The sequence below is a fragment of the Acipenser ruthenus genome, chromosome 2, assembly GCF_902713425.1.
Source record: "Acipenser ruthenus chromosome 2, fAciRut3.2 maternal haplotype, whole genome shotgun sequence".
Lineage (NCBI taxonomy): Eukaryota > Metazoa > Chordata > Actinopteri > Acipenseriformes > Acipenseridae > Acipenser > Acipenser ruthenus.
The window spans coordinates 110,615,089-110,641,438 of record NC_081190.1 but is presented as its reverse complement, the minus strand read 5'-3'; the positions used below and the strand labels follow the sequence as shown (position 1 = coordinate 110,641,438).

The 26,350-nt window shown below is 36.6% G+C and overlaps 1 protein-coding gene across 4 annotated transcripts in view; it reads right to left on the bottom strand.

Annotated features, from left to right (window-relative positions):
- LOC117409170 (probable phospholipid-transporting ATPase IA) overlaps nucleotides 1–26,350 on the bottom strand; it is a 121,705-nt gene that overhangs the window by 55,216 nt on the left and 40,139 nt on the right. Inside the window, exons 5-17 of one of the 4 annotated variants that reach the window (XM_034910973.2) lie at nucleotides 23,069–23,114; nucleotides 22,297–22,337; nucleotides 21,059–21,132; nucleotides 18,282–18,351; nucleotides 17,447–17,574; nucleotides 16,870–16,981; nucleotides 15,860–16,025; nucleotides 14,534–14,661; nucleotides 13,048–13,125; nucleotides 10,322–10,410; nucleotides 9,473–9,517; nucleotides 3,509–3,581; nucleotides 315–420 (exon numbers count right to left, since the gene is read on the bottom strand). In XM_034910973.2, the coding sequence (XP_034766864.1) occupies nucleotides 315–420; nucleotides 3,509–3,581; nucleotides 9,473–9,517; nucleotides 10,322–10,410; nucleotides 13,048–13,125; nucleotides 14,534–14,661; nucleotides 15,860–16,025; nucleotides 16,870–16,981; nucleotides 17,447–17,574; nucleotides 18,282–18,351; nucleotides 21,059–21,132; nucleotides 22,297–22,337; nucleotides 23,069–23,114 (1,156 nt within the window). Of the gene's footprint in view, nucleotides 1–314; nucleotides 421–3,508; nucleotides 3,582–9,472; nucleotides 9,518–10,321; nucleotides 10,411–13,047; nucleotides 13,126–14,533; nucleotides 14,662–15,859; nucleotides 16,026–16,869; nucleotides 16,982–17,446; nucleotides 17,575–18,281; nucleotides 18,352–20,065; nucleotides 20,140–21,058; nucleotides 21,133–22,296; nucleotides 22,338–23,068; nucleotides 23,115–26,350 lie in introns of all 4 variants that reach the window. The other 3 variants (XM_034014798.3, XM_034910979.2, XM_059006443.1) reach the window with 3 other exon arrangements.

Below are 26,350 nucleotides of genomic sequence, written 5' to 3'. Positions count from 1 at the left end.
GGGGCGGGTCATGATTGCATTACAGTCTTGTCGAGCAGCTTTGATATATCTTATTCAGGTTTTGGGTCTTTAGGAGCTGAATACCCTTACGGTAATGGTTACATTTCGTACTTGAAAGGGAACTGCATCTTGTTTGGGTATGCATTGCTGCTGTATTTATGACCTTATACAAAGCAGCATACAGGCTCTACTGTGTTTTTTTAGCAGATGATTTTCACGACTTGTACTGCTTTAGAACAGCCTCACTGTGTGCCATAAATCAAACACGCTCCTGCAGGTCAGAGACAATGCTGGCACTGCAAGAGATTACGTACCTGGAGAAGCAGCCTGGTAAACAATCCCATCATCTGTTCTCTCTGGGACTGCTGTATGACAGACTGCCATCATTGTCATGAACTCCAAGATTATCGGTGCTGTGGGCTATATTTAGAACCAGATTACACGTTTTAATTCAACAAGATTAAATGATAACAACAAAGTGGAGCACAGTCATTACTGGAATATTTCCTTTGTAAATAGAATTAAAGGAACATTTCTTCAAAACGTTGCCAGTGACTGTCTTTAATCCTTCCTGGGTGATTGTGTTATGTTAAGTAAAGGGAAAGTTTAAAACAGAAAAAAAAGTCTTCTCCAGTCTATTTGTTCAAGTGACATACATCTTAAAAGGTACTGATTTTTTTTAAAAAACACGTCATTCTAACTAATGTATCCTAAGAGCAACGCGATCATTGTGTGTGGACATTACTTTTCAATTTAGCAAGAGTGCTGAGTAAAGGTCAGTTCTGTGGCCCTGCATTGAACTACAGTATACATGATCCTGACATTGAATATTGTATTATATTGAAACACAAAATCACAAGGGCACTGTTACTCTTCTGTCCCAACTTTACACTAACTTGTATACTAAATTCACGGAGATCTGAAACAACCCAAGAGATATAGATACACTTGTATACATATCTTAATTATCCATTCCTCTACTTTAGTTAGAACTGGGAAAATCTGAAATTCAGGAGGGATGAATCTGTTGAGCTTCATTCATTTCAAAAGATCTTATAAGCAGCTAAGAATAAAAGGTTTAAAACATTGCTTTTTCAAATACAGTAACACAGACCCATGCTTTGACTTTAATTGCACTGTCACGGGATGGCTTTATCTAAATTTTAACATTCCCTTTGCATATTTTGCCTACAGTTTAATCATAGCACCTGTCTCTTGCAGACTTGAAACAGGTATTACCACGGAACCATTAGGAAAAAAAATGCAAAGACAATTGGGGCAAAGTGACTTCTTCACAGTTCATTCCAGGTTGTACTGTGTCAGATGCATTGGCAAGCCAGTGAGGCAGTATACATTTTGTTTTTGTATGCCTCCAGGACAATAACATTTCATTCTGTGGTTTAGATGAAGTTCAGATGAGGCTAAACATTGTGAGGTCTTCCCAACCAAGTTATTTGTTTTTCCTACCAATCTCTGGTAACTTGGTAGTCAAGGTCCTGATGTCAGGAAGTATATTTATAAGGTTGTATAATAAATATTAAATTCAGTTTTAATTTATAGTGCTTTTTAATTAAGAAATACAGAAAAAAGCTATGGTAAGAATATGAATATTCAATTCTGTCTTCAGTCTGCAAAGAATAAATTAGGAGGCTAGTTGTTTGAGATAGTTTAATTGCTTTTCTGCACACATTTCCACTTTCATATCCAAACATGAAACAAAGCTATCAAAACCTCTAAGTCAAGATTTAATGATGCAGCACCATGTTTAGCCTGACAAAACAGTGGCCCTGTGACCGATGTGTGAACCTGTTTTTAGGCCTTGTACAGATATACCAGACTCTAAAAACCCATGGATATAAACAATAAACATCTGAAGTATAAATCGGTACTCCTTATAAACATAACACATAATATTAACATTAGAAACCAATGCAATGGAAATAATTATTACACAATATTAAATCCGTAATTAAACTAAGAAAAACTGTATTAAATAGAAGATACCCTAAATTGTTTTAAAAGGGTTTAGCTGAACAACTGCACAGCCTTTAAAACATTTCAGTGGTCTCATTAAATTACTGGCTATTTTTCTTTCCCAGTTCAGGTTTCTAAAAATTGCCACAGAGACTAGAGTCGGCAGCTGCAAGCATATGTCCTGCTGCATATATGAAGGCCATAAAATCAGCATGTGCATCGAGAATGAGTGTGCCCAGGGTACAGGACTTGATGGACAGAATGCTTCCCATGCCATAACCACATATTGCGAAAGTAGGAGATCATTGATTTATTCTCATTTATGATAATCACTTTGGGTCATGACACTGGTGAAGTATGTTTAAACAGTACGTAGCTTTAAATGTAATGTTCTTTTTATTTATTTTATTTAAATGTCCCCTTATCTTTTTATGATGGAATCGTTCTATTGAAAATTCTCAAATGATATTATTTTATTTTGCAGTGTTTTCATCTAAGTTTAAAAGCTGCTCTTCAGTTCCAGTTTCCTTCACAGATATATGTAGTGTAGGCTAGATCAGCTACAGCATCTCTATAATAGTACCAACAAGTGTCATCTGATACTTCGGATCAAGTTTCCTTTTGCTGGCTAGAATAGACTGCTCTTGCACTGGATGATGCTGATGATTCTCAATATAAAGACAAAGATCTAGCCTACAAGAACTGTGAAGCAGCTCCTGTACTCCGAGCCAAAGCACCTTAACACAGACAAAACTGACTTATTGTCAGAAGAACCACTCAGAGGGAGTAGAAGCAGTGGAAAAGAAAACTGCTAGAAAAGATTCAAAGCTACTTACTTACTAGAACGAATCAAAGCAGCAACAATTTTAAAGAGACACCCTAAATACTGTACTGTATCTTGGGGCAAAATGTTGTATTGCCCAAGATCAATCTATCTATGTATTAATCTATCATCATTAATCATTATACTAAACATGATTTTAAAATATTTCAGAACAAAAAAAAAGAAAGAAAATACACATTATGAAGGAGGAAAAATTCAAGGAGCCCAGACAGATCCGACAGTATAACGGTCGCTTCAAAGAAGAAAAAAAAGGAGACACGGCACCAAGCGTTTTCTTCCAACATATCCTAAATGGATCTGACAAGTAATAGAAAACCTCAGCCCACATAGTGCCATTTCGCATTATGTGTCACTACAGCAGATGGAGGCTGATTGCCTGTGACAGTCTCAGAAATTAAATCTTATTGCACTCAGCCTACATGCATCATTTTGTAGCTTCTGCATTTCCAGCAGAGAAAAAAAAGTGCAGTTCCCGAATATGTACATGCATCTTAATTCTGAAAGGTGAAAAGCCATAAAAATAAAAATAAAAAAGAAGTACAACACACATCACAATAATACAGACTTTCTAACCCATCCATCTAAAATGAAGCATTCAAGGTTGCTGTTATTTTGGGTACCAGTGCAGAAAGATGTTCCAAAAATCCCATTAGCAATACTTTACTTAAGCAGCAACGTAATGCTTCTTACATGATTGTTTTGAAGATTTTCCAGCAGACTTGGATCAATAAATCCGCTTTCATCAGATGAATCTGCGCTATGCCTATAAGAGGTAAAAGAGAAAAGAAAAGCAAAAAAAATAAAAATATGCAGTCCATTAATCATATTAGTCAGCGTAGATTAAAGAAAGTTTTCTTTTTCTTCAAGCTCTCTCAACTGTGTAATCCAACACCCTTTAAGTTTTTTGGTTTTTTTATTAAAGTAGTGCTTTTTGTACAGTAGGAGTCTTTAGCAGTGAGATACAAACCAGCTACCCTAACTGGCTGAACCGATGCCATTTCAATCAATTTCTATGGGAAAATGAATATGTTAATTGAAAATAAAATACAATGGGGTAGCAATGCTCATTTTCTAGATTTATTTAAGGTTATGTTTGTAGCATAAGGCATGAAAAAGATGACCAGTAACTACTGTAGTGAACTAGCTTGAAAGAGTCGGGTTCAACATGCACTGTAAATAGAAGAAAAAGGCAGCGACATGCCACAGTGAGGTAACGCACTTGCCTTTAGATCACGTCTCTCTGCAAAATTAACTTCTTGTTGTCAGTTTAGCTCAGTGGACAGTAGATCACATCTCACAACCACCACACCGGATGACGTTGTATGCCAAGCACTTTAATCTCTCCCCTGAACTTCTTAAAATGTACTTGGATCTTGGTTTCCTCAAGATAAAATGAGATTGAGCTGCCTTAAGATGCCCCCATCTGCCCTTTATCGATTAACTGCCGACCACATGCCGTTTGACAAAGTGCAGAGCTATTTCTGTTGAGGGTTGCAGTTTTAGGATTATAAAAACAGCATTAGCGTGCTGCAAGGACAGTGACTGTTTCTACACCTATCTTCAACTGGTGTCTTCAATTAGGAATTGTCCTAATTATAAAAAGCACAATGAAACTCAATGTGATTGGAATTGATCTGGGCATTATTTTAATAAAAGTGATACTTAAAAAAGTTTGGTAGACAACAGCCACGGTGACTGACTGCATTGAAACTAAACCTTTGCATGATCAGATTGCACTATTCAGGTCAGAGAAGCTACTGTACACGGGAAGCTGGAATTTGCATGTGTTTGCAGATTCAACTTTTCTAATCAAATACATACTATGGACAAAAGAATACTGTGCGAGAGCAGGGTACAGGACAATTTCACACAGAATGACCTGCTGTATACTGTCAAGTACAGAAGAAAGGTTACAAATGAGAGGAGGCTATTGGGCCCATCTTGCTCGTTTGGTTGTTAGTAGCTTATTGATCCCAGAATCTCATCAAGCAGCTTCTTGAAGGATCCCAGGGTGTCAGCTTCAACAACATTACTGGGGAGCTGGTTCCAGACTCCCACAATCCTCTGTGTAAAAAAGTGCCTCCTACTTTCTGTTCTGAATGCCCCTTTATCTATTCTCCATTTGTGACCCCTGGTCCTTGTTTCTTTTTTCAGGTTTCTCCTCTAATCAGTACTTTCTGTTTTCTACATGTTAACCACTTCCTAATCCACGTGCATGCATTTCCTTGAATCCTTACTGCGTTCAGTTTGAGAATTCATCTTTTATGCAGGACTTTGTCAAAAGCTTTCTGAAAATCGAAATAAACCATGTCATATGCTTTGCAATTATCCATTGTCAATGTTGCATCCTCAAAAAAAAAACTAGCAGGTTAGTTAGACACGATCTCCCTTCCCTAAAACCATGCTGACTATCTCCCAGGATACTATTACCATATAGGTAATTTTACATTTAGGATCTTATTATAGTTTACATAAGTTTACATATAATAGAAGTCAGGCTTATTGGTCTGTAGTTACCTGGTTCGGTTTTGTCTCCCTTTTTGTGGATCGGTATTACGTTTGCAATTCTCCAGTCTGTCGGTACAACCCGTCTCAAGAGACTGTTTTATGACAACTACTCCCTCCCAGGTTTTTCATACTTTATGTATTTACGACTTAGGTCATCACTGCGAGCATATGGAGTGCCGTGGAATATTTAGCTTTCTTCGCACCCCATGACAACCTGGTTAAAGCAAGATCAACCTTCACGTGGTATTGTGTCCAAAATTTATGATCGTCTTATATCCCAAAAATGTAATATCCTTGGGGCTTGTAAGTTATGGGAGCAGGAACTGAGGATGTTCTCCCGACTGGCACACAATATGGGAAAATACTTTTATGTCCTCTAAAAACCCAGCACATCAATTTATACATTTTAAGGTTATCCATAGAGCCTATGCCACCCCACTCAGGCGCTACCAAATGAAACGTATCTCAGACCCCTCCTGAACAAACTGTGGGTCTGGTACAGTTGGTAACATGCTGCATATGTTTTGGGAGTGTCCTGTAGTAGCTAGACTTTGGTCCCATGTATGCAGTACACTGGCTCGCATTCTAGAATCTGACATACCCACTGTCCCATCCCTGCTACTTTTAAATGATGACTCTTCTCTCTCACAACACATCTCAACGGAAAGTTCTAATTGCAGGGTTGACAGCTGCAAAAAAAGCTATAATCTGCTCCTGGGTCTCTCCTAATGCTGCACCACAGCAGAGTTGGGCATGTTTAGGGACATTGTCAGGTTGGAATACACTGCAGCTCACATTAACAAAGCTAGTGCTTCCACACTCCATGCTTGGGGTCTGACCCTCTCTGCACTTTCCAACATCTCAATGGCATAATTTTAGTATAGTACTTTTGTATATATATGTTCACTATCACTATTACCTGCTGTATTATTGAATTGTGGTTTGTCAAACTTGTACTTTACTTGAACAAAAGTTATTGTATTGCTTGCTCTTATTGTATTACTTGTATTGTAACGCTTGAAATGTTTTTGCTTACGATTGTAAGTCGCCCTGGATAAGGGTGTCTGCTAAGAAATAAATAATCATAATAATATATATATATATATATATATATATATATATATATATATATATATATATATATATATATATATATATATTTATGTGTGTATGTATATATATGTATATATATATATTTATGTGTGTATGTATATATATGTATATATTTTTTCTTTTTGATTATTTTAAAATCGCAAGCTCTGAGACACCAATATATATAGTTCATTTCATTTTATGTTTTGTTTTGCTTTCTTTGTAACTGTACGGATTCTCTCAAGATCTTTTGTATAAGCTGTTTTGATGGAAAATAAAAACAATTGATCACAAAAAAGAGACTGTTTTATGATCTTGGTTAGCGGTTTGTAAATAACTTCTTTCATTTCTTTGAGTACTATTGGGAGGATCTCATCCGGCCCAGGGGACTTGTTTATTTTAAGAGCTCCTAGTCCCTTTAACACTTCTGCCTCTTATGCTAAAGTTATTCAAAACTGGATAGGAACAGGTTGGCATGTGGGGCATGTTGTCTGTATCCTCCTTCGTAAAAACCTGTGAAAAGTAATCATTTAATATATTTGCTATTTTTTTCTCTTCATCTATGATTTTGCCATTTATATCTCTTTGACATTTTACTTCCTCCTTGAATGTTTTTTTGCAGTTATAATATTGGAAAACCTTTTTGGAACTGGTTTTAGCTCCCTTGGCAATGTTCATTTCTATCTCTCTTGGCTTTTCTAACTTCCTTTTTGACTTGCATTTGCAGTTCCAAGTACTCTTTCTGTGTACTTTGTAGTTTGTAAGTAGTTTTCTCTAAAATGCCAGGCCCGTTTTATAATGTTAATATTAAATTCTGTTTAAAGGGCTGCATTCTAAATATAAATTTCAGAAACTGTTCCGAAAGGAATGGCAAATGACAGTAGTCATTTGAGTTTAAATCAGAAGTAACCATTTGTGATACAAACCTTTAATAGGTCTGGGTAAACATCAAACTCTCATTACCAGTAAACAAAGTAAAGCGTATTAATCATTTTATTTATTTGAAATTATTTTTTGTTAGATTAAAACACATTTTGAGCAATCAAAACCATACAACCATGAATGTTTGTAAGAACAGCATTTTCTTCACATTTTCTCATCAATTTTACTTGGTATCTGACAGGAAATATCTATCTGTGTCGACAATGAGCAGCACAACTAAGGGAATTAACTGCCTCGCCAGTGAGGTTCAATTTCAGCACTAAATCTTTCAAATCTAATATAAAATCACACATTGATTACAGAACTTAAAACATAGAATTTCTTGTTTGTTCATGTACTGTGCAGCTTTGTGCACAGTTTGAAGCAGGAAAAATAGAATGGTTTGCTTGTCAACAAGAGAGACACATTGCTTTGGAAATTAGAAGTCAGCTACTTTGTATGGGACAGGGGGTGGGGGGGTTCTAAGTGTTGCTTGAGTGCACAAGATCATAAACTCTTTTTGCATCACTAACTGTTTCATAACGCTGTTGCCCGGTCTGCCAGCTTGACACCATTTGTTTTCATATGGGTTTAGTACGTTGTAATGAGAACTATTTACTCTGCACTCACACAACACATTAAAGGCATTTCAAGCTGCGCTTTAGTGTTTCTATAGAACACAGTCCAATAAACTGTACAAAATATTGGGACACAAAATAACAAAGTCGCAAAAAGCACTCCAATCCTAATGCAAGCCAGTAAACCCTATAGTTCCTTTAAATTAACTTGACCTTTGAGATGAAGATACATTTCTATTTCACACACGCTTTATCCCAGCTCTTCTCTTCAAACCAGCCAGCACACCCATCTCTGTAACCCTAACCCTAACCCAATCACCTACCCTGTTCCTGGGCTGAGCTCTTCTCTTCAGAACAGCCAGCACATCCATCTCTGTAACCCTAACCCTAACCCAATCACCTACCCTGTTCCTGGGCTGAGCTCTTCTCTTCAAACCAGCCAGCACACCCATCTCTGTAACCTTAACCCTAACCCAATCACCTACCCTGTTCCTGGGCTGAGCTCTTCTCCTCAGACCAGCCAGCACACCCATCTCTGTAACCCTAACCCTAACCCAATCACCTACCCTGTTCCTGGGTTGAGCTCTTCTCCTCAGACCAACCAGCACACCCATCTCTGTAACCCTAACTCTAACCCATCTCTGTATCTCCCCCTGTGTTTACCTGCATTGCGTTTAGAGCCCCAGAAAGACAAAACAGTTGCTAACAAACTGTGTGCGTGTCCTAGTGCTGCAATCCCCAGGACAGTGACACATGGGCTCCCAACCAATTAGACTACTGTATTATACTTTAGGTCATTGGGTGAACCTTAGGACAGATTACTGATGTTTCCAGTGCTGTGGTCCCCACCCCAGGTCCGTTTTTAACTTTATTCTTTTTAAATAATAAATAATAAAGAATGGAAATTTGATCTACAATATATTATTATGGTGTTGCACCTCTACTTGCATTAAATCGTGAACAATATTGGGATATTTGGGAGACTGATCCCAGAAGTAGCACCCAGGAATGGAAACACAGGTAATTATATGAAATAGTCGGTGTGTGATACAGACTACATGTTTTGGACCCCATCCCACGTCTGCCCATGTATTATTAATTGAGGTCTTACCCTTTTAATTTTTTATTTGCCAATTGATGTCAGTGTTATTATAATGCTCTAGCTATTCTTCCCTTTTATAATATAAATGGTATGAGGGTAAATACATAAAATTGATGTAATCGGTAATGAAAAAATAACATACTGGAGTGGCTGTTACCACAATGTATTTACATACCCATCCATAAATGCACAGTAGTTTCATATTATATATATATATATATTTTTTTTCAGAATTTGGAAAAAATAAAGATAACAGGTATATAAAGTTAACTTAACCTAAACAGTGGTGGATTACACATTTTTACTGAAAGAAATTCACAACAGAGACTCTCATACACTTAGTACATAAAGGCTCATTTTTGAATGGATCTAAACAGTAGCAGTTTCTAGATCCCTCACTGTTTAGATCAACAGACTAGACTCCTACTTAGCTAATCAGTCACAGGCTCTTACCAGTCATCCTCTGCATAACTACAATCCTCATGTTCAGGACAGTGACTTCAGAATGAGGAGAAAAAGGGAGAGAGGAAAGAATATAACAGAACAAGAAAGAAATGGAAACAATATATAATATCTGACTATATTATATCTGGAGACACAACAAGACATAATAATTGGTTATGCTACTTCAGCTAGAGGCATGGAATACAATCCCGAAATTAATTGAGGCTATCTGTGTTAGCATCTTGACTGCTGAGACCAACACTAGTACAATGAGGTAAGTATAATGATAATTTACGAAGCTGGAGGAGAGAATGTATGTGTTTCCAGTAAGCATTCAGCTGGAGGTGGAAATTTCATGATTTGAGCACAGGCAACTGGCCCTTTCAAAGGATTAAAGGCATTGTAATAAAATAACTCGCTAAGCCTCTAACTGATACGGAAAAATAATCCCCAGCTGGAACATGTCTGAATTTGAACAAAAACATGACATGCACATACAGTACTAGAAGTCATGAAACGGTAGCTTGTAGCAACACTTCAAAAAACAAACAAACAAACAAAAAAAAAACACACTTGTGCCACATACAGTAGAATAACAGTATAAGAAAGGGGAGGGGGCAAGTTTTTCAAACCAAATTAATACAAAATGAACAAAAAACATCAAATAAAGAAATGTAGTGCCTGTTGTCTGCTCTTAGTGGCACACAGACCATTTGGGAGTGGATTCTGAAGTAATCTAATAATAAAAGCTATTTACATGATTAAAGAACATGTTGCAAGATCACAGCTGTGTTCAAGTGAACATTATAACCAAGTCTTTCAATGAGGTCTTTAAATGGGAGAAAATGTTCAACTTACCCGTATGCAATTCCTGCTATTGTGCACTTCTTAAAGTTCATCACATTGCAGGTCAAGGTTCCAGTTTTGTCTGAAAATATGTATTTCACCTGAAACAACAACAATGGGGTGTATTGTTAGGGGAGCCTAGCCCTAAATAGTGCTTATTTGTATCAAGTTTCGATACCCAACTTCTCTTGTTTGCTGCTAAAGTGTTCTTGTATAGGACCAGCAAAAAAAAGATTATATAGTATAAAATAAATAAATAAATAAATAAATAAATAAATTTAAAAAAAACACATGGGACTTGTCAATAGAAATCAAATAAAGTGTGGCTCCTCATTCACTTTGTTTACTGCATGCATTTAAATATGCTTAAAAAGCTTAATGAAAATACATTCTGTCGGCATTACTAAAATAACAGTGGAGGATGAGCCCTCGTTGTATGAGACTTTTTTCTTTCGTGCGCCTCGGAATATCATCCATCTTTTCTTAATCTCCTCCACTGTTCTTTTAATAATGCCTACACTCTAGAAGTAAAGGCTCTCGTTAGAACCTTGCTTTGCCACTGTGACCTTTTTAGGTGCTTCTAAGAACGTTTTTTACATGGATTCTATATTCTCTATTTGCATATTTTCTGTTTTGTCAGGTAAGCTATGATACATATATTGAAAATTGGAGTTCGTAAAACAATAAGGTACCGGTATTATAAACTGTAATTTACAAACGGACTTGATCAGAAGGGTTAAAAAATTAGCTTTGCAAAATGTTATTAAATGTTTCTTTGTCCTTGAAAACGATGTCTCCTTCTTGCTGCAGACAAGTCTACCACATCACCTTGCCTTTTATATCTGTGGCAAACTAACGCCTGCTTTTCAGAGTTCTTAAAATAACACCGTGTAACAAATTTTTTTTTTTTTTGGTTCCTGGGTAGTAAGTGTTATTTCCTAATTGCTTATGCCTCAAAAGTATAGAAAATGGCTATTATTCCCCACAAACTTTGCTTTTGTGACCAGGACAGTGATATTTTGAAATTTACCTATTTCCAATGAGAAAACGGGCGAATTTGTGTCTTTTCGTTCACATAAAGTCAGAAAAAACCCACATATGAATCCAAATTAACATGTATTTATACTAAAGTAATACAAAAATGACTACAAAAGATTTAGAAGTGAGTAGTTTTTCGAGATTTACGATTATACTGTAAATCACTTTCACGAATCAACCCCCAAATGTAGTCTCCCATCATGTTCTCGTTATACTGTCCTTCATTGACAGCTCATCCAGGAGCCTCAAAGCCGTGCTGCTCCATAATGGTAACAAGTACCCGTCTCTTCCCCTGGCTCACTCGGTGCACCTCAAAGAGGATTACAACAGCATCAAGACCTTGCTGGACGCCTTGAAGTACGATGAGTACGGCTGGGACCCCCGGAAGGTGCTGATGCCACCACTGCACATCAAATTGGGCCTTATGAAACAATTTGTCAGAGCTCTAGATAAGGAGTCGGCAGCCTTCAAGTACCTTCAAGACTTCTTCCCTAAGCTGTCTGAGGCAAAGGTCAAAGCCGGTGTCTTCGTCGGACCACAGATAAAGAAGATCCTGGAGTGCAATGAATTCCCCAAGAAGCTCACTAGTAAGGAGAAAGCGGCTTGGAACAGCTTTGTCGCAGTGGTTCGGGGCTTCCTGGGCAATCACAAGGCCGAAAACTATGTGGAGCTGGTTGAGACTGGTGAAGAACTACGGCACAATGGGCTGTAGGATGTCCCTCAAAGTCCATATCCTTGATGCTCATCTTGATAAATTCAAGGAGAACATGGGAGCATACTCGGAGGAGCAAGGCGAGCGCTTCCACCAGGATATACTGGACTTTGAACGCCGCTACCAAGGACAGTATAACGAGAACATGATGGGAGACTACATTTGGGGGCTGATTCGTGAAAGTGATTTACAGTATAATCGTAAATCTCGAAAAACTACTCACTTCTAAATCTTTTGTAGTCATTTTTGTATTACTTTAGTATAAATACATGTTAATTTGGATTCATATGTTGTTTTTTTCTGACTTTATGTGAACGAAAAGACGCCCGTTTTCTCATTGGAAATAGGTAAATTTCAAAATATCACTGTCCTGGTCACAAAAGCAAAGTTTGTGGGGAATAATAGCTATTTTCTATACTTTTGAGGCATAAGCAATTAGGAAATAACACTTACTACCCAGGAACAAAAATTGTGTTACATAGTGTAATCAAGCAAATACGAGGCCCGCAATTACTGGCAGTGTTAATAAATTAGACTGAATATTTAATATACCTCATTTGCAAAACCCCCTCCCAATTTTAGCGGTTTTGTTCAGAAACGCCCCAGAATTACATATGCATATACAGAATTACATATGCATATACAGAATTACATATGCATCAAGGGCTAAAGCACACAGAGACATTGCCCCTGCAAATCACGCTTAATTGCGTGTTTATGTCATTGCGTGTGTTTTATAAATCCCATCCAAGAATTCAGAACCCTCAGCGCCCGTTTTACGGTCGTAAAACATGTGCAATCCATTTATAAATCTGGGCCTAAGTGACTCAATGGCAGACATAAACACGTAATATTACGATGGTCGGTCAAGGATATTTTCTGGAAATAGAAAGGGCCTGTGCATCCTATCCTAGTTTTTGTCTGTAAAATTCAGTAAAGAAAGATAGGGGGCAAAGCTAAAAGTATAACAAAACCAATACCGACGCACCTGTCCAAGCTCTTCATTGAGGTTGGACGTGCGCGCACATGCAGGAGTATTCGTCACCTCATAATGCATATCAACATCCTGAAAGAAGAAACAAAAAAGAATAATAAATTAGCAGCACATGCTATTATTTAGTGTATACACTGTAGGTCAGCTCAATTAAAAGATGGCGTGACCAGTGCAGTGAATTTCTACACAGTTGACAAGATCTTTACTCTTAAACTCTGACCCTCAGAGCAGTAAGCTGCTTAAATTTGAGCTACAGAGCGTGCTGCACTTGCCTTGTATAACTATCTGCAAAAAATAGTAATCACCTTAAACTTCAGAGGACTCATATACAATGAATTAATAAACTACTTAAACAGCTGGGGAGGGGGACATGTTTATGTGTAAACAATAAAGCATTACAGAGATAAGCAGTGCACAAGATCTGTATATGGTAGTCAAGTAACTACAAATTTTACAATACTGTTTCAGTTATGAAGTGTGGTACAGTGCATAGTAGCAGTGGCGTAGCTGGTTTCAAAAGTGGGGGTGGATAGTTTCTGTAACTGGGGCATGTATGAGGATTATTCTATCTGAAATAATAAAATATGTTACAAACAAGTATAACAAAACATTGCATCCCTTGTATGTCTAATAAAAAGATCCAAAGACATTCCTGCGGCAGTCATTCTAAACAATACATTGAGTGATGAGTGTGGCAAATAACTATATTATTCAGTTGCTTCTGTGTCATGGAACTAGAAACCATGGCTTTAGTCTTCGAAGAGCACTGAAGCTCCTCTCAGATCAGAGCCTTGTTCCAGGATCAGATCCCTTTAGTACAACCGGCCATAGAGGCAACGTTGAAAGCTAGAGCATAATGTGGCCGTGGCATAATGCAGATTTTATGAGAATTGCCCTTGAAATATATTTCTAGAAATGTAATACTTAAGATAAATACAGTGTTGCTTTAAAATGATGCTCGTACTGTATTGGTATAAGAAAAATGTGTTTAAAAAAGTATTTTCAGCTTCCATCCACTTCAAATATGCACATGTAGCTTGAAACTCAAACCACAGTGTATCGACGATAATGTAAACAACATCAAGCTCCAGACAATAAGTTTCTAATTTTATATATATATATATATATATATATATATATATATATATATATATATATATATATATATATATATATTTCAATGTGGGACCAGTTGGATTTGACAAGGTGCCATGAGATATTCCCTGCATAACTCCAGTTAACGTGAATCCTTTGTTGCATGGACAGCCCTGCCATTTAGTCCTGGGCCTCTCTAAAGCAGAAAGCCAATCGTGCCTCACTTGTGACCTGAACTAACAAAGACGTCTCCTGAGGCATGATGCATGAGAAGATGTGCGTGTTATTTGCAATGTACGTAGTTGTTACACCTTCAGAAAACTGCCTTGTCATCAAAATCAGGAGAACACGTGTTTTTTGCTCATAAAGTGAACTTCCCACTCACCCAATTTATGAAGAATGCTTGGATAAATTTAATGACCTCTAGGGTAACCAACAGGCTGATAGGGATGAGGTTATTGAAGAGAATGATAAAGGTCAGGAAATTCAACCCAAAGTTGCCAGCACCACCGTCTGTGGATCAAAAAAAAAAATTAAGAAAAATGAAATCAGTCCACAAAAAAATAAGTATTCTCCACTAAACTTTTACCCTGTGATGTTGCTTTTACTACACAACTGAAATGCCTCAAATGCACCATGTACTGTAATATACATTCCTGAAGCAGTGTGAAGCTCCAATATGTATCACCACATTACAACAGAGACCAGAGTTCTCCATTCAGTCCAAAAATTAAAAATACAAAAATCTGTACAATATGTTTAAATAATCAAAATATACTATAAGCTTATTACATTGCCCCTCGACATATAACATGTACAGTCTCTATACAGTGCATGTATCATGGACATGTCATTGTTTATAAGGTTCCTAATGGCTCAGTTTACACATAAATAACCGTATATAATAATACTACATGGATAGGGATTGAGCAGGGGCTTGTTAATGGAAAAAAAAGTTTTACAGCACTTGCAATCAAAGAAAAAAAAAAAGCTACTTTATGACCCACATTATTTCATCTGCTTTCAAGCACAGGAGGGTACCCCCCCCCCCCCAGCACAATGCACACTTTCAATAACAAATAGGTCAAAATCTTGTCTTAACATTCGATGAGCTCCTCATTGAAAAGAGAAATATTTGGAGGATTTGATTAAATTTGATTCATAAGCTGGCGACTGAATGACTGAATCCAGCCTCAACAACAGTGTCTAAACTACTGGTCGCTGAAAACCTATCATTGGTCCGGGTTTGAGATCCACCCCTTTCTTCCTATGAAACAGATGCTTAACAGCAAGCTTTGCAGAGATGCAGTTAGTGCTTAGATGGCCAAGTCTTTAAAGTGGGTTGCTACCTGCAGCTGTCAAAAAAAAATCATAAAAGAGTTACATAGCTATTGTGTAAAATGTATCCATATTTTATAACTGCACTAACAAAACACAAGTACTTCAAAACATCCCTATTTAACTAAATATTTATATTTTAGGCAGTTCGCTACAGTATAGGATGTCCATGGAAATGTCCTTTTAAAAAAATGGCAAATCTTCACAGAAGTTACAGAAGACGTTAGAAAATGGTACCAAGAAATCTAGGTACTACCCATGCCAAGTTTTGAGATTTAAGGAATTGTATGTCTGTAGGATGATTTGTGAAAAAGATGCATTAACAACGATAGCGAAGCACCTTAAATATGTTTCGCTCATAGCTTGTTCTTACAGTTTAAATCCATGTACCAAGCTCCATCACCATGCTTCCCTTTCCATATAGTTTGGCCAATTGCACAGACCAGGGAGATGCCGAGCAGACAACCAAATAAAATAAGAATCTGCATGTTAGTGATTCTTTCCACGTTTGACAGCTTCAGGGGGGGTCTTGTAGAATTCTGAGGGGGGGGAAACAAAGGCAAGATTAATAAAAGTAAGTAAGCTTAGATTATGCTGTTAATCAAAGTGGATCTAATTTATTTACACATACTTCCAATATCAAATCAGAACCTAAAACAAGCTAAAATGTTCTTTTGCCTAAATACAGTACACAAGGAACAATTCAGCAGTAACTACAGGGTGCAATGAATGTACAGTACAAAGTCTTCCGAGGGGATACAATGCTGTACGATCAATGGCGACCGACACCTCCAATACACTTGATGCATTCTCTAGTTGTAGCTCCATTAGTTTCACTAATCAGTATGACAAGTGCTCTGGTCTTTCTTTGTTTTAAGGTCCTGGTTTTTATTAAAAAGTGAAGTTCTGCTTCCACTCATTCATTCAGCTCAGTGACAGGCTGCTTTCTGTCAATGCACTATTTTTGACAGGAAGTTGAATCCCAATGAACATGGAGAAATTCCACTTGTCATAATAAAAGGATATAAAGATTTTATGAATGATGCCCAGTTAAAAGTTTTAAATGCATCTTAACCTGCTTGAAATGTGCTCTGTGCAAATACTGGTTCGCAAAAACTGCTATTATACATAGACATGAAATTAAATGGTCACTTTCAACTCTTGGTCTTACTATCATGTTAAGATTATAGAAAATATAGAAAATTCAATTTCAAAAGACAAGTTTAGCCTACAGTGATGTTCTGGCTTGGCAGTGACACTGTTAAAACCACCTTCCATTTTTTAGAGCAATTTCTTTGTAAAAGGAAATGTTAATGACATTCCTGCATTGGTCCAATGCACTCAGAAGCTGCAGCATATCATTTAGTTCCAGTAAAGACACACCTGCATCAGTTTCGTATCATGACCTGTGTAGACAACTATTCCATGAATCCACTGGGTATTTCTCAGCTGAGCGCCTCTTAACAGAATCTGATCTGGACCCAGGGGAACAGTGCTGGAACAAAAAACGAACAGGAAGTTTTACTTTGTGAAAAAATAAATAAAAAAAGCTCAACAGGCTTTAATATTTTCTCTTGCTTTAATTTTACTGCTTCAAAACTTATTTCCGCATATCAATTTGGTTAACCAATTTCCTTTATGCTACGTTCTTATTTTTAACTGTACAGTGCTCTGTGATGTAATTATGAAGCTCACTATATATATATATATATATATATATATATATATATATATATATGTACACACACACACACATACATATATATATATATATATTTTCAGACCACTAGAAGTGGAAATTTGGCAAATGATGCATGTTTCAGACTGTCTGGGTAACAAAATGTTAAACCAGCATTTTCAAAACAAAACCATTTCAAATTAGCAAAGGCGAAATAAAGAACTGCCACTGTTAATAGGCTAGGCACATTTGAGTGGTTCATTCGTAGCACGTGGTGCATACCTGTGTCCGTCGATTGTTATGTTGCCCACAAAATCATACAGATGCCGATTGGGGCTTTCACATTCCATGTGGCCAGTAAGTCTTGTTAAACTGTCAAGATCTTTTATTTCCGATGTTATCTGCAAGCCCTGAAAAGAACACACTTGGAATAAAGGGGGATATAGACACAGCATTTTTATTTTTACTTTAATGTTAATAATAATAATAATAATTTATTTCTTAGCAGACGCCCTTATCCAGGGCGACTTACAAGATATCACATTATTTTTACATACAATTACCCATTTATACAGTTGGGTTTTTACTGGAGCAATCAAGGTAAAAGTACCTTGCTCAAGGGTACAGCAGCAGTGTCTCCACCGGGGATTGAACCCACGACCCTCCGGTCAAGAGTCCAGAGCCCTAACCACTACTCCACATTGCTGCCCAATGTTCCTATAAACTGAACTATTCTTGTTGAAGTTGATGTTATTTTTAAAATAACTGGATTACATACGTATTAACGGTCTGCTATATAATCTTATTATTTGCCCCCGCCCCCAAGTAACGTATATAGTAACGTAACGTATGCATGACCTATTACAAATAGAATATTACAAAATATACATACAGTACATTTTGAAAAGCTAGCAAAAAGATTAGCACCCTCTTGTCTACACAAATAAAAACAGTAGCACATTTACGGGTATGTAATTTAAAACTATTAAGTGGACTGTACGTACTCGCAATGAAAAACTGACACAAACACATATTCAGATCACATAAGTTGAAAAAAACATTCAGAATTTGAAATTATTCATAACAGTTGACCCATGACATGCCATAACTAACATACCTGTCTGATCTTTAGGTTGGTTTCTCCATCTAGGTTTGATGTTTCAATGTAGCACATACCCTGGGGCTCACTGATTAAACAAAGTGACATGAATTCAGCAGGAGAACATACCCATCTATCTTGATCCCCAACAACTGCAGTAATGCAATTGTGCAGGGAACAAAAAAAAAAAAAAAAACAGTACCTGACATTTACTTTTATGAGCGTTAACGTAATAGGATCTTATCAGAGTCAAACTTGTGTAAGGATGGCAAGAAGGTAAAATGAGCATGCTGTAGCATACTCCTCATATTCAAGTTGATAATTATTACATCAGACAGCTACTTGTTTTGTATACCCAATTTTCTCCAGTGTTTAAATACGGTAAAATATACTGCAACATAATCACGTTACTTTAGTGCCAAAAGTTTCAAATTCGGTATGCAAAAAAAGCAATTTTATAGTGTATGCATTATTCTTCATTAAAATGGTAGACAACTTGACACAAATTTGATGATAGACACACAAAAAACATTTAAGGACAACTAAACTTGAAAATATTCCATGAAGTTCTTAATTGCTGTCCAAAGTCAATTTAATTGGGCATGATATGGGATATTAAAAATAACTTTATGATAATAGTTTTTTGTTTTATTGTATTTGAATTACAGGACTCTGTCTTTGTTCTCGATTTTTAATCATATTTTAAGTTATTTTGTAATGTGAATTCAGAGAGGGAGAGAGAGAGCGAGAAAAACTACACCTAAAATAGTCTAAAATAAATTGTAAAAGTAACCATTCAGCACACAAAAAAAGAAATAAAATCATATTTAGTTGTCCTATAAAAACAGTTATTCTTATCGATAGCAATGAATTTGACACATGGGCATTTCATATTAATAGTTAGACACTCAAACATTATGATGTCTGGGGTGACTATTTTTTGTATTTTTTTTTTTTTTTTTTAAATAAAACAAAGTACTTTCACCAAACAAAGCACAGAGAGAAGGACGTTTTGCACATTTAACCTTGAGGGAATAAACATCCAAAAAAGCTCTAGTGAGAAGACAGCACAATTAAAAAGTAGAGCGCTACATCACATCATTAACAGAACAGCAATGCGGTGGCACCAGAGTGGTGCTCTGTAAGCTCTGTGATTAGTAAAAGGTAAACCCAGCAGGAGCGCAGATGCAGAACGGGTAGTAAGAACAGGAGCTGCCACAGCAACATGCATGTGTCACATCACAGAGAGTGATGGCAGTAGCTTTACCACATGCACACAAGAGGCTGCAACATCCACTATAGAACAGTGGGTCCTCGACAAAACAGTGTCAAACCCACTAAGTGTATCAAGTAGAAAGAATGATCTTATTGTTCATTTTGAAGTAAACTCTTTATTCATTCATTTAACATTTCAGTCAGATACAGCCAAGCTTTTGTAGGCACCTTTAGCAGCGAAACAGTTTAATTTAACAGCTGCCTTCTGATTTTATTATTTTTAAATAAATAAATAAATGTTCCAGGATAATAAATTTAGTTAGCCATTTCCACCAAGACTTTGTAACATTGCCTTTTCAGTGTCTCTTGTGTTACAATTACTTCAAAGCTTCGCAATTTCATTAAACATAAAAATTTAACAGCTGCCCCTTTCTGTATTAGTAAAAAGATATGTTTTAGGGTTCACGTTTGTCCTGGCATATAAGCAACCCATCTCAGTATGCTGCTTGAAACACCCTTAGTCTTTCTAGGGTAGTACTTGAGGACCCACTGGTGTAATGTGCCCTAGACGACCACTTATATCTGACCTTGATGAAAGAATGACGAGATCAGCAGGGAGATGCTCCCCATTGGTTGCTTTGACTATCTCCCCCACTGCCACCTATATTACATCCCAGTACGTAAAGGATCAGAACACAATATGAAAGTGAGTTTCAAACAAATACATAGTATGGAAGAAGGACAGACAAAGAGGGGAAAAAACAAAAAAGAAATGTAGACTTGATTACATAGGACAGCAACAGACATTGTCAACAGAAATTATTCGCTAGTAGGTTTTTTTTTTTTTTTTTTTTTTCAAACGCCATTTCAAACCAGGTCATGCAAGCTTTACAACCTACGAATCTAATGATTATCAAGCAAAAAAAAATTTTTTTTTCTAAAAGCACACATACTTTTATTTAAAGAAGATCAAAAAGACAAACATTAACATAACGTGCACAGTGTGGAAGAAAACAGGTTACTTCAAATGTTGGATTAGTATGTAAAAAACTCTTATTTAAATAGGAGTATATTAAACAATAGAATCACCAAATGCCCACAACAGCACAATGCCTGCTATATTTTGTTTGATAGATAACAGAATAGAAAAATATATTGTAAAATACTGCACCACCAAATAGAAAATGTGGCTGACCTGATTCTAAAATGGATTTAAAAAAAAAAGGAGGTTCTACTGTCAATTACTATTAAAAATGAAGTAATAAATTGTCTCTCAAGGAAGTGATAATGCCGAACAGACAACAAAAATTAGGGTTATCAAAAATATGAATTGTAGTTCCCCCCATTAACTTCCACTTTTTGGGAGTTCATTGGAAAATGATTTTAATCTTTGAATTTGTATCAATATTCTGTATTGTTTAATTTAAAAATGCATGTGCTTTAAAACACACTCTTGGTTTTGAAAAAGTAACCTTGTTCTTTTTTTTCCTGTTAGGCAACCATTTCCTTGGAGCTGCAAGAAAGAGTAGTGAAGGGTAGAGAAATCATTCTCTACACACTGTAATAATGTTCTTCTCTACCTTGATGACAGAAGTATTGTATCAGCAGGTATGTACTCTTTGCCATTTACTCTAACTATATCTCCAACCTCTACCTGCAAGAAACAAACTAGTCATTGGTTAACATGATCTTTTGCAGTAATATATGTGTGTGTGTGTGTGTGTGTGTGTGTTTATCAATTTATTGATTTGAATTGGAGTAGATAACAAGGTATCCTCAAATATGAAGTTAATAAGTGGCACGCATACCAACTACTTCTGTAACATAATAAATGGCGCAAACATTTAAAAAAAAAAAAACTGCTTACATTGGTGCTTGTAACTGTAATATTCAAGGCAAGGGTGTGTGTTGAACACGCCTTGGCATTCAATTCTGGGCCCCTCAATCTATAATCTATATGGTGATTTTGTGACTGAAGTACACAGTACTTCCCAAATATAAATAAAAACCACAGACAATTATACAGTTAAACTGTACACCTGAATTATTGGCAGTCACACACATATTTATCAGCATATGTCTGCCATAATCTTTTAGCATACTGAATAATACTAGTATCAACATGCTGCACACTAAAGAAGCACTGATTGGAGTTCTCTTTTTTATAGTCATTAGGCCAGCACACTGCAGCAGTATGTTTCTTAATGTGCAGCTAAACAGAACTTTACTATCTACTGTTGCATGTGAAGATAGTATCTACATCCCTATTACTAAATTACCTTTGCTGGTGACTTTATTACATGTACCAAGCCCCTTTACATCTCCAGTCTCATTTCTCTAAATTCAAGTAGTGCATCTGTTAGTGATTGGGGGGGGGAGGGGGGGGGGGGGGAGCATAACTAGCTGAACCATATTAAACAAGGCTCTGAGCACATACAGCAGCATCCATAAAAAATTAATGTCTTCTATATTGTAGATCCCTGCCATGTAAAATACTACTAATTACATGCAGTGCACTCTTGACAAACTGATTCATCCAGCCGCTAATTACAGATATATCTGGCTTCTTTTGTAAACAAGCTGCATTGGTAGAATAGTGCTTGAATAAATTATAGCTGTGCTCTACGTACAACGATTATATTTTCCTCTCAGACAAAAGGCAGCAAAATATTTCTGACCACAGTTTTCGGGGTACAAAATATAAAAAATCCTGAGAAGCTTTGCTTCCCTCACCCCCAGGCACCGGTTCAGTAGATAGGGCATGGCTAATATATGAAAAGCTGCATTATTAAAGTAACATTAAAAGTAAGCTACGTACCTTCTCCCAATGGACGATCTCCCAAGCACCATTTCTTAACACTTAAAACACAAAAACAGGCGCAAAGAATTTTCATGTTTGTCACTTTTAAACAATCAATCAATAGCAAAAAAATATATATATATTCCATTATATTCTTATATTTAGTAAGCTTATATAATATAGAAACATGGCTGTAATAAACTGTTCCACTACAGTTGCTGGAAGTGGTTGGATGCCAACTCAGTACAGACCAGGAGGAGCTTCTGTTAGAAAAGGTAAAAGTAGTAATATAAAAAAAAAATAATATGTGAAACTCGTACCATACCCAAAGTATGTCTTCCAAACCTTTTTTTTTCTTAAAGTACGTTTACTTGGGGTTCTAGTCACGCAGCTTTAATGGTTATTTAGAGAGTGCTCCGATGGATTCAGTATAAGTTGTGTAAGCAATAAACGTCCAGAAATAGTAAGAGTATGACTTCAGTTCCATGATATCAATCTTTATTTAACTCATCTATCCTTTTAATAAATCTTGAGTTTAAGCTTTGTGTATAGTAGAGTACAGCATATAACCTGAACACATTGACGAAGAAACTTTAAATCGTCCGTCATGTTCCTTTTCATTTTATGACCCACTGAGCTTTTCACTTGCCTAATCAACATGTTATGGAATATGTCCTGACAGACTTGCATTGCGCTGTCAGGCAGGAACACAGGAACCCACACAGATCAGCTGGGTGTGTGATCAGTCACCACACAAAAGCACTTACGAATCACGTTTGCCTTTCCCTACCTTGAGTTTCTTTTTTGTTCACAACACTATCAGCTTTATGCCGCTTCTGTAGAAGAAAAAAGAAACAAAAGGATACATAATTAGTACAGTACTGCAGTTACAACTGATCCACAATACAGAGAATGTGCAAGACTGACTTTTTTTTTTTTTTTTTTTTTAGCTTAATGTTAATGAATGCTAAGACAGCAGTGGATAATATGACAATAGGACAGTGCATTCATCTGGTGCATGTGTTAACACAATTGTGGATTTAAAATATTGATTTTAAAACCAAAAGAAAGGGTGTCAGGGTTTAACGCGGCAGGAAGGTTTCAGAATTGCTTCTTCAGTGAGGACCTTTAAATTGAATCAGGCCCTCCAGGTGAAAAAGAAACAAACAACACAACGAGAGGCTGCTTACATGAAGCATTTTCATGAAACGAACAGCAATCCCCGTTCTGAAACAATGTGTAGTGCATTTTAAGTGATTAGCTGAAGCACAACTAGTCTCTAAATACATGTTGTTTATTCATTTGAGAACCAGAGGACCCGTGTCTGTATTACCTTGCAAGAATCATACGTAGCATGCAATTTGTTTTCCAAATGGAAAACCAATATTTGTTCAGCAATATACAAATGCTTCATCCCCTAGCAGATAGTTATTAAGTATATTCTCAGCTGAGAAGTTTGACTCAGTCATTCTTGAGAACAGATTTCTCTGCATTTCCATTCTGAACATCCCAGATGAAATTAGAAGTAGTTAACCTTGAGGAATGGGCAGCTAAACTCCAGAACAATTTTAACAATTTTGCAGGCTTGTTCTGTTTAAATCAGATGCGTCCCATAAACCCTAATGAGAAAATAGCATGTTTTTCTTTTTCTGTCGATCCCCCGAACATTCAGATCTTAAATATCAAACAAAATCATACACCCAAAGTAACAACAGGTAGTTCAAGATTAGTGCTAATCAAGGTCAGTGAAACCAGCCATAAGTCCTCTGCTGGAAAAGTTCAGTTCCTAAAACACAAGACAATATCATGGTGGGTGGGCAGGCTGACCCAAATCCCACCATACAGTACATACCAATTTGTACTGTAATCATTGTATGCAGTGCAGGGACTGACCAGGGTGCTGAAACTGGTAAAGACCATGAATTACTTTTACAACCTTTCAGATGCAATGTATTAAAGTGATCAGTAGGTTCTAGTAATGCTCAAGCAAATGACAGTACACTCAACATTACCTTTTAATTTTATTTATAAAGCATAAATAATAATAATAATAATAATAATAATAATAATAATAATAATAATAATAATAATAATAATAATAATAATAATAATAATACATTTTTATTTGACCTATTAGCATGTGCAGCCAAGGGAGTGGTACATACCATTATTACACTAATAGTATTTGTTTATTTAGCAGATTATCCGAGGCGACTTACAAACACTAGGGTGTGTGAACTATGCATCAGCTGTAGAGTCACTTACAACAACGTCTCACCCGAAAGACAAGAAAAACAAGGAGGTTGAGTGACTTGCTCAGGGTCACACAGTGAGTCAGTGGCTGAGTCGGGACTTGAACCAGGGACTGTCTGGACCACACAGCCTCCTAATGCTGCATTTTTTAAGTGACAAATAAGCTGAATTCAGTGTTATTGCATCACATCATACTAATGTTTTACACAATTAGACAATGTAGAAACAATAAAACAATGTATTGAGACATTTTAATTTTGTATTTTCCTGGTACCCCCACTGCTGTTGCGCTCTGGTGGAAGTGGCATATCACATGCAGCTCACCTCTAAGTAGACTGCAGCACATGATTTTTGAAAAGGAAATGATTTTATCCACATGCTAGCTTCAAGTGACAATGTCTGGCAACATTTTAAAAATAGCTTCTGATGAGGAAACACCTCTAATTTAAAATGTCACGTAGATTTATGTCAGCAAAAAAACTAAAGCTCAAACTTAGGCCTGCTGCCAGGCCAACAGAAAACATTCAAACAGTTCTCGTTTCGTATGCTGGTTTATTATAGCCTGTCACTATAATAATACAAACAAAACTAATTTCAATAAATGCACAGTAAATGAAGCTCTCTTAATAAAAACCAAACTGATCTGCTCACAGATACTGTATTTGCACAAAGACCAAGCAGTAGGCTAAACACCCCTTTGAATCTAGGTAATTCATCCACACCCAAGAACCAATTCAGGTTCCTGTCAGCAGAATTCAATAATGTCCACATAGAAGATTAATGTTTTTAATCACATTTGCACATGGATAATTGAGGAGATAATGACTGTGCTACAGAGCTCAGACACCTCAGTATATTTCTGCTGTAGCCACTCCAGGGTAGAAGGCACTAAACTTCTGAGCTTTTTCTGTAAAGGTGTGAAGTGAAACACTGCTAGCATTTCAATTAAACCTTGCTAGAACGCTTTGTCAGATACAATTTTCAGCTGTAAAAAAATAAAAAATAAAGGTCTTTGTGTTTTCTTTATACTACAAAATCCATTTGCTTTAACTGTAGTAAATTGGATTGTATATGGTTTGCATCAGTCTATTCTAAATGGTTTCTTCACTATATAGGACATGCTCCAATAGCCAGTACCATCATTAAGTACCATGTTCCCAAAGGCTGTCACCCATGTCAAGATAATAATGCTTTCTAAATGAACCCAATTTGCAGTTAAGCACATGTCACTTACCCGACTACAAGAGCCAGGAAGTTACTATCATTCTATATTGCACGCAGGCAATAAAAATGTGCATTATAAATATCATATGGGTGATACTGAAATTGAAGAAGGAATCTATGAAAAAGACCTAGGAGTTTATGTTGACTCAGAAATGTCTTCATCTAGACAATGTGGGGAAGCTATAAAAAAGGCCAACAAGATGCTCAGATATATTGTGAGAAGTGTTGAATTTAAATCAAGGGAAGTAATGTTAAAACTTTACAATGCATTAGCAATGGGCAGCAGTGTGGAGTAGTGGTCAGGGCTCTGGACTCTTGACCGGAGGGTCGTGGGTTCAATCCCCAGTGGGGGACACTGCTGTTGTACCCTTGAGCAAGGTACTTTACCTAGATTGCTCCAGTAAAAACCCAACTGTGTAAATGGGTAATTGCATGTAAAAATAATGTGATATCTTCTAACAATTGTAAGTCGCCCTGGATAAGGGCGTCTGCTAAGAAATAAATAATAAATTAGTAAGACCTCACCTAGAATATTTTGTTCAGTTCTGGTCACCTCGTTACAAAAAGGATATTGCTGCTCTAGAAAGAGTGCAAA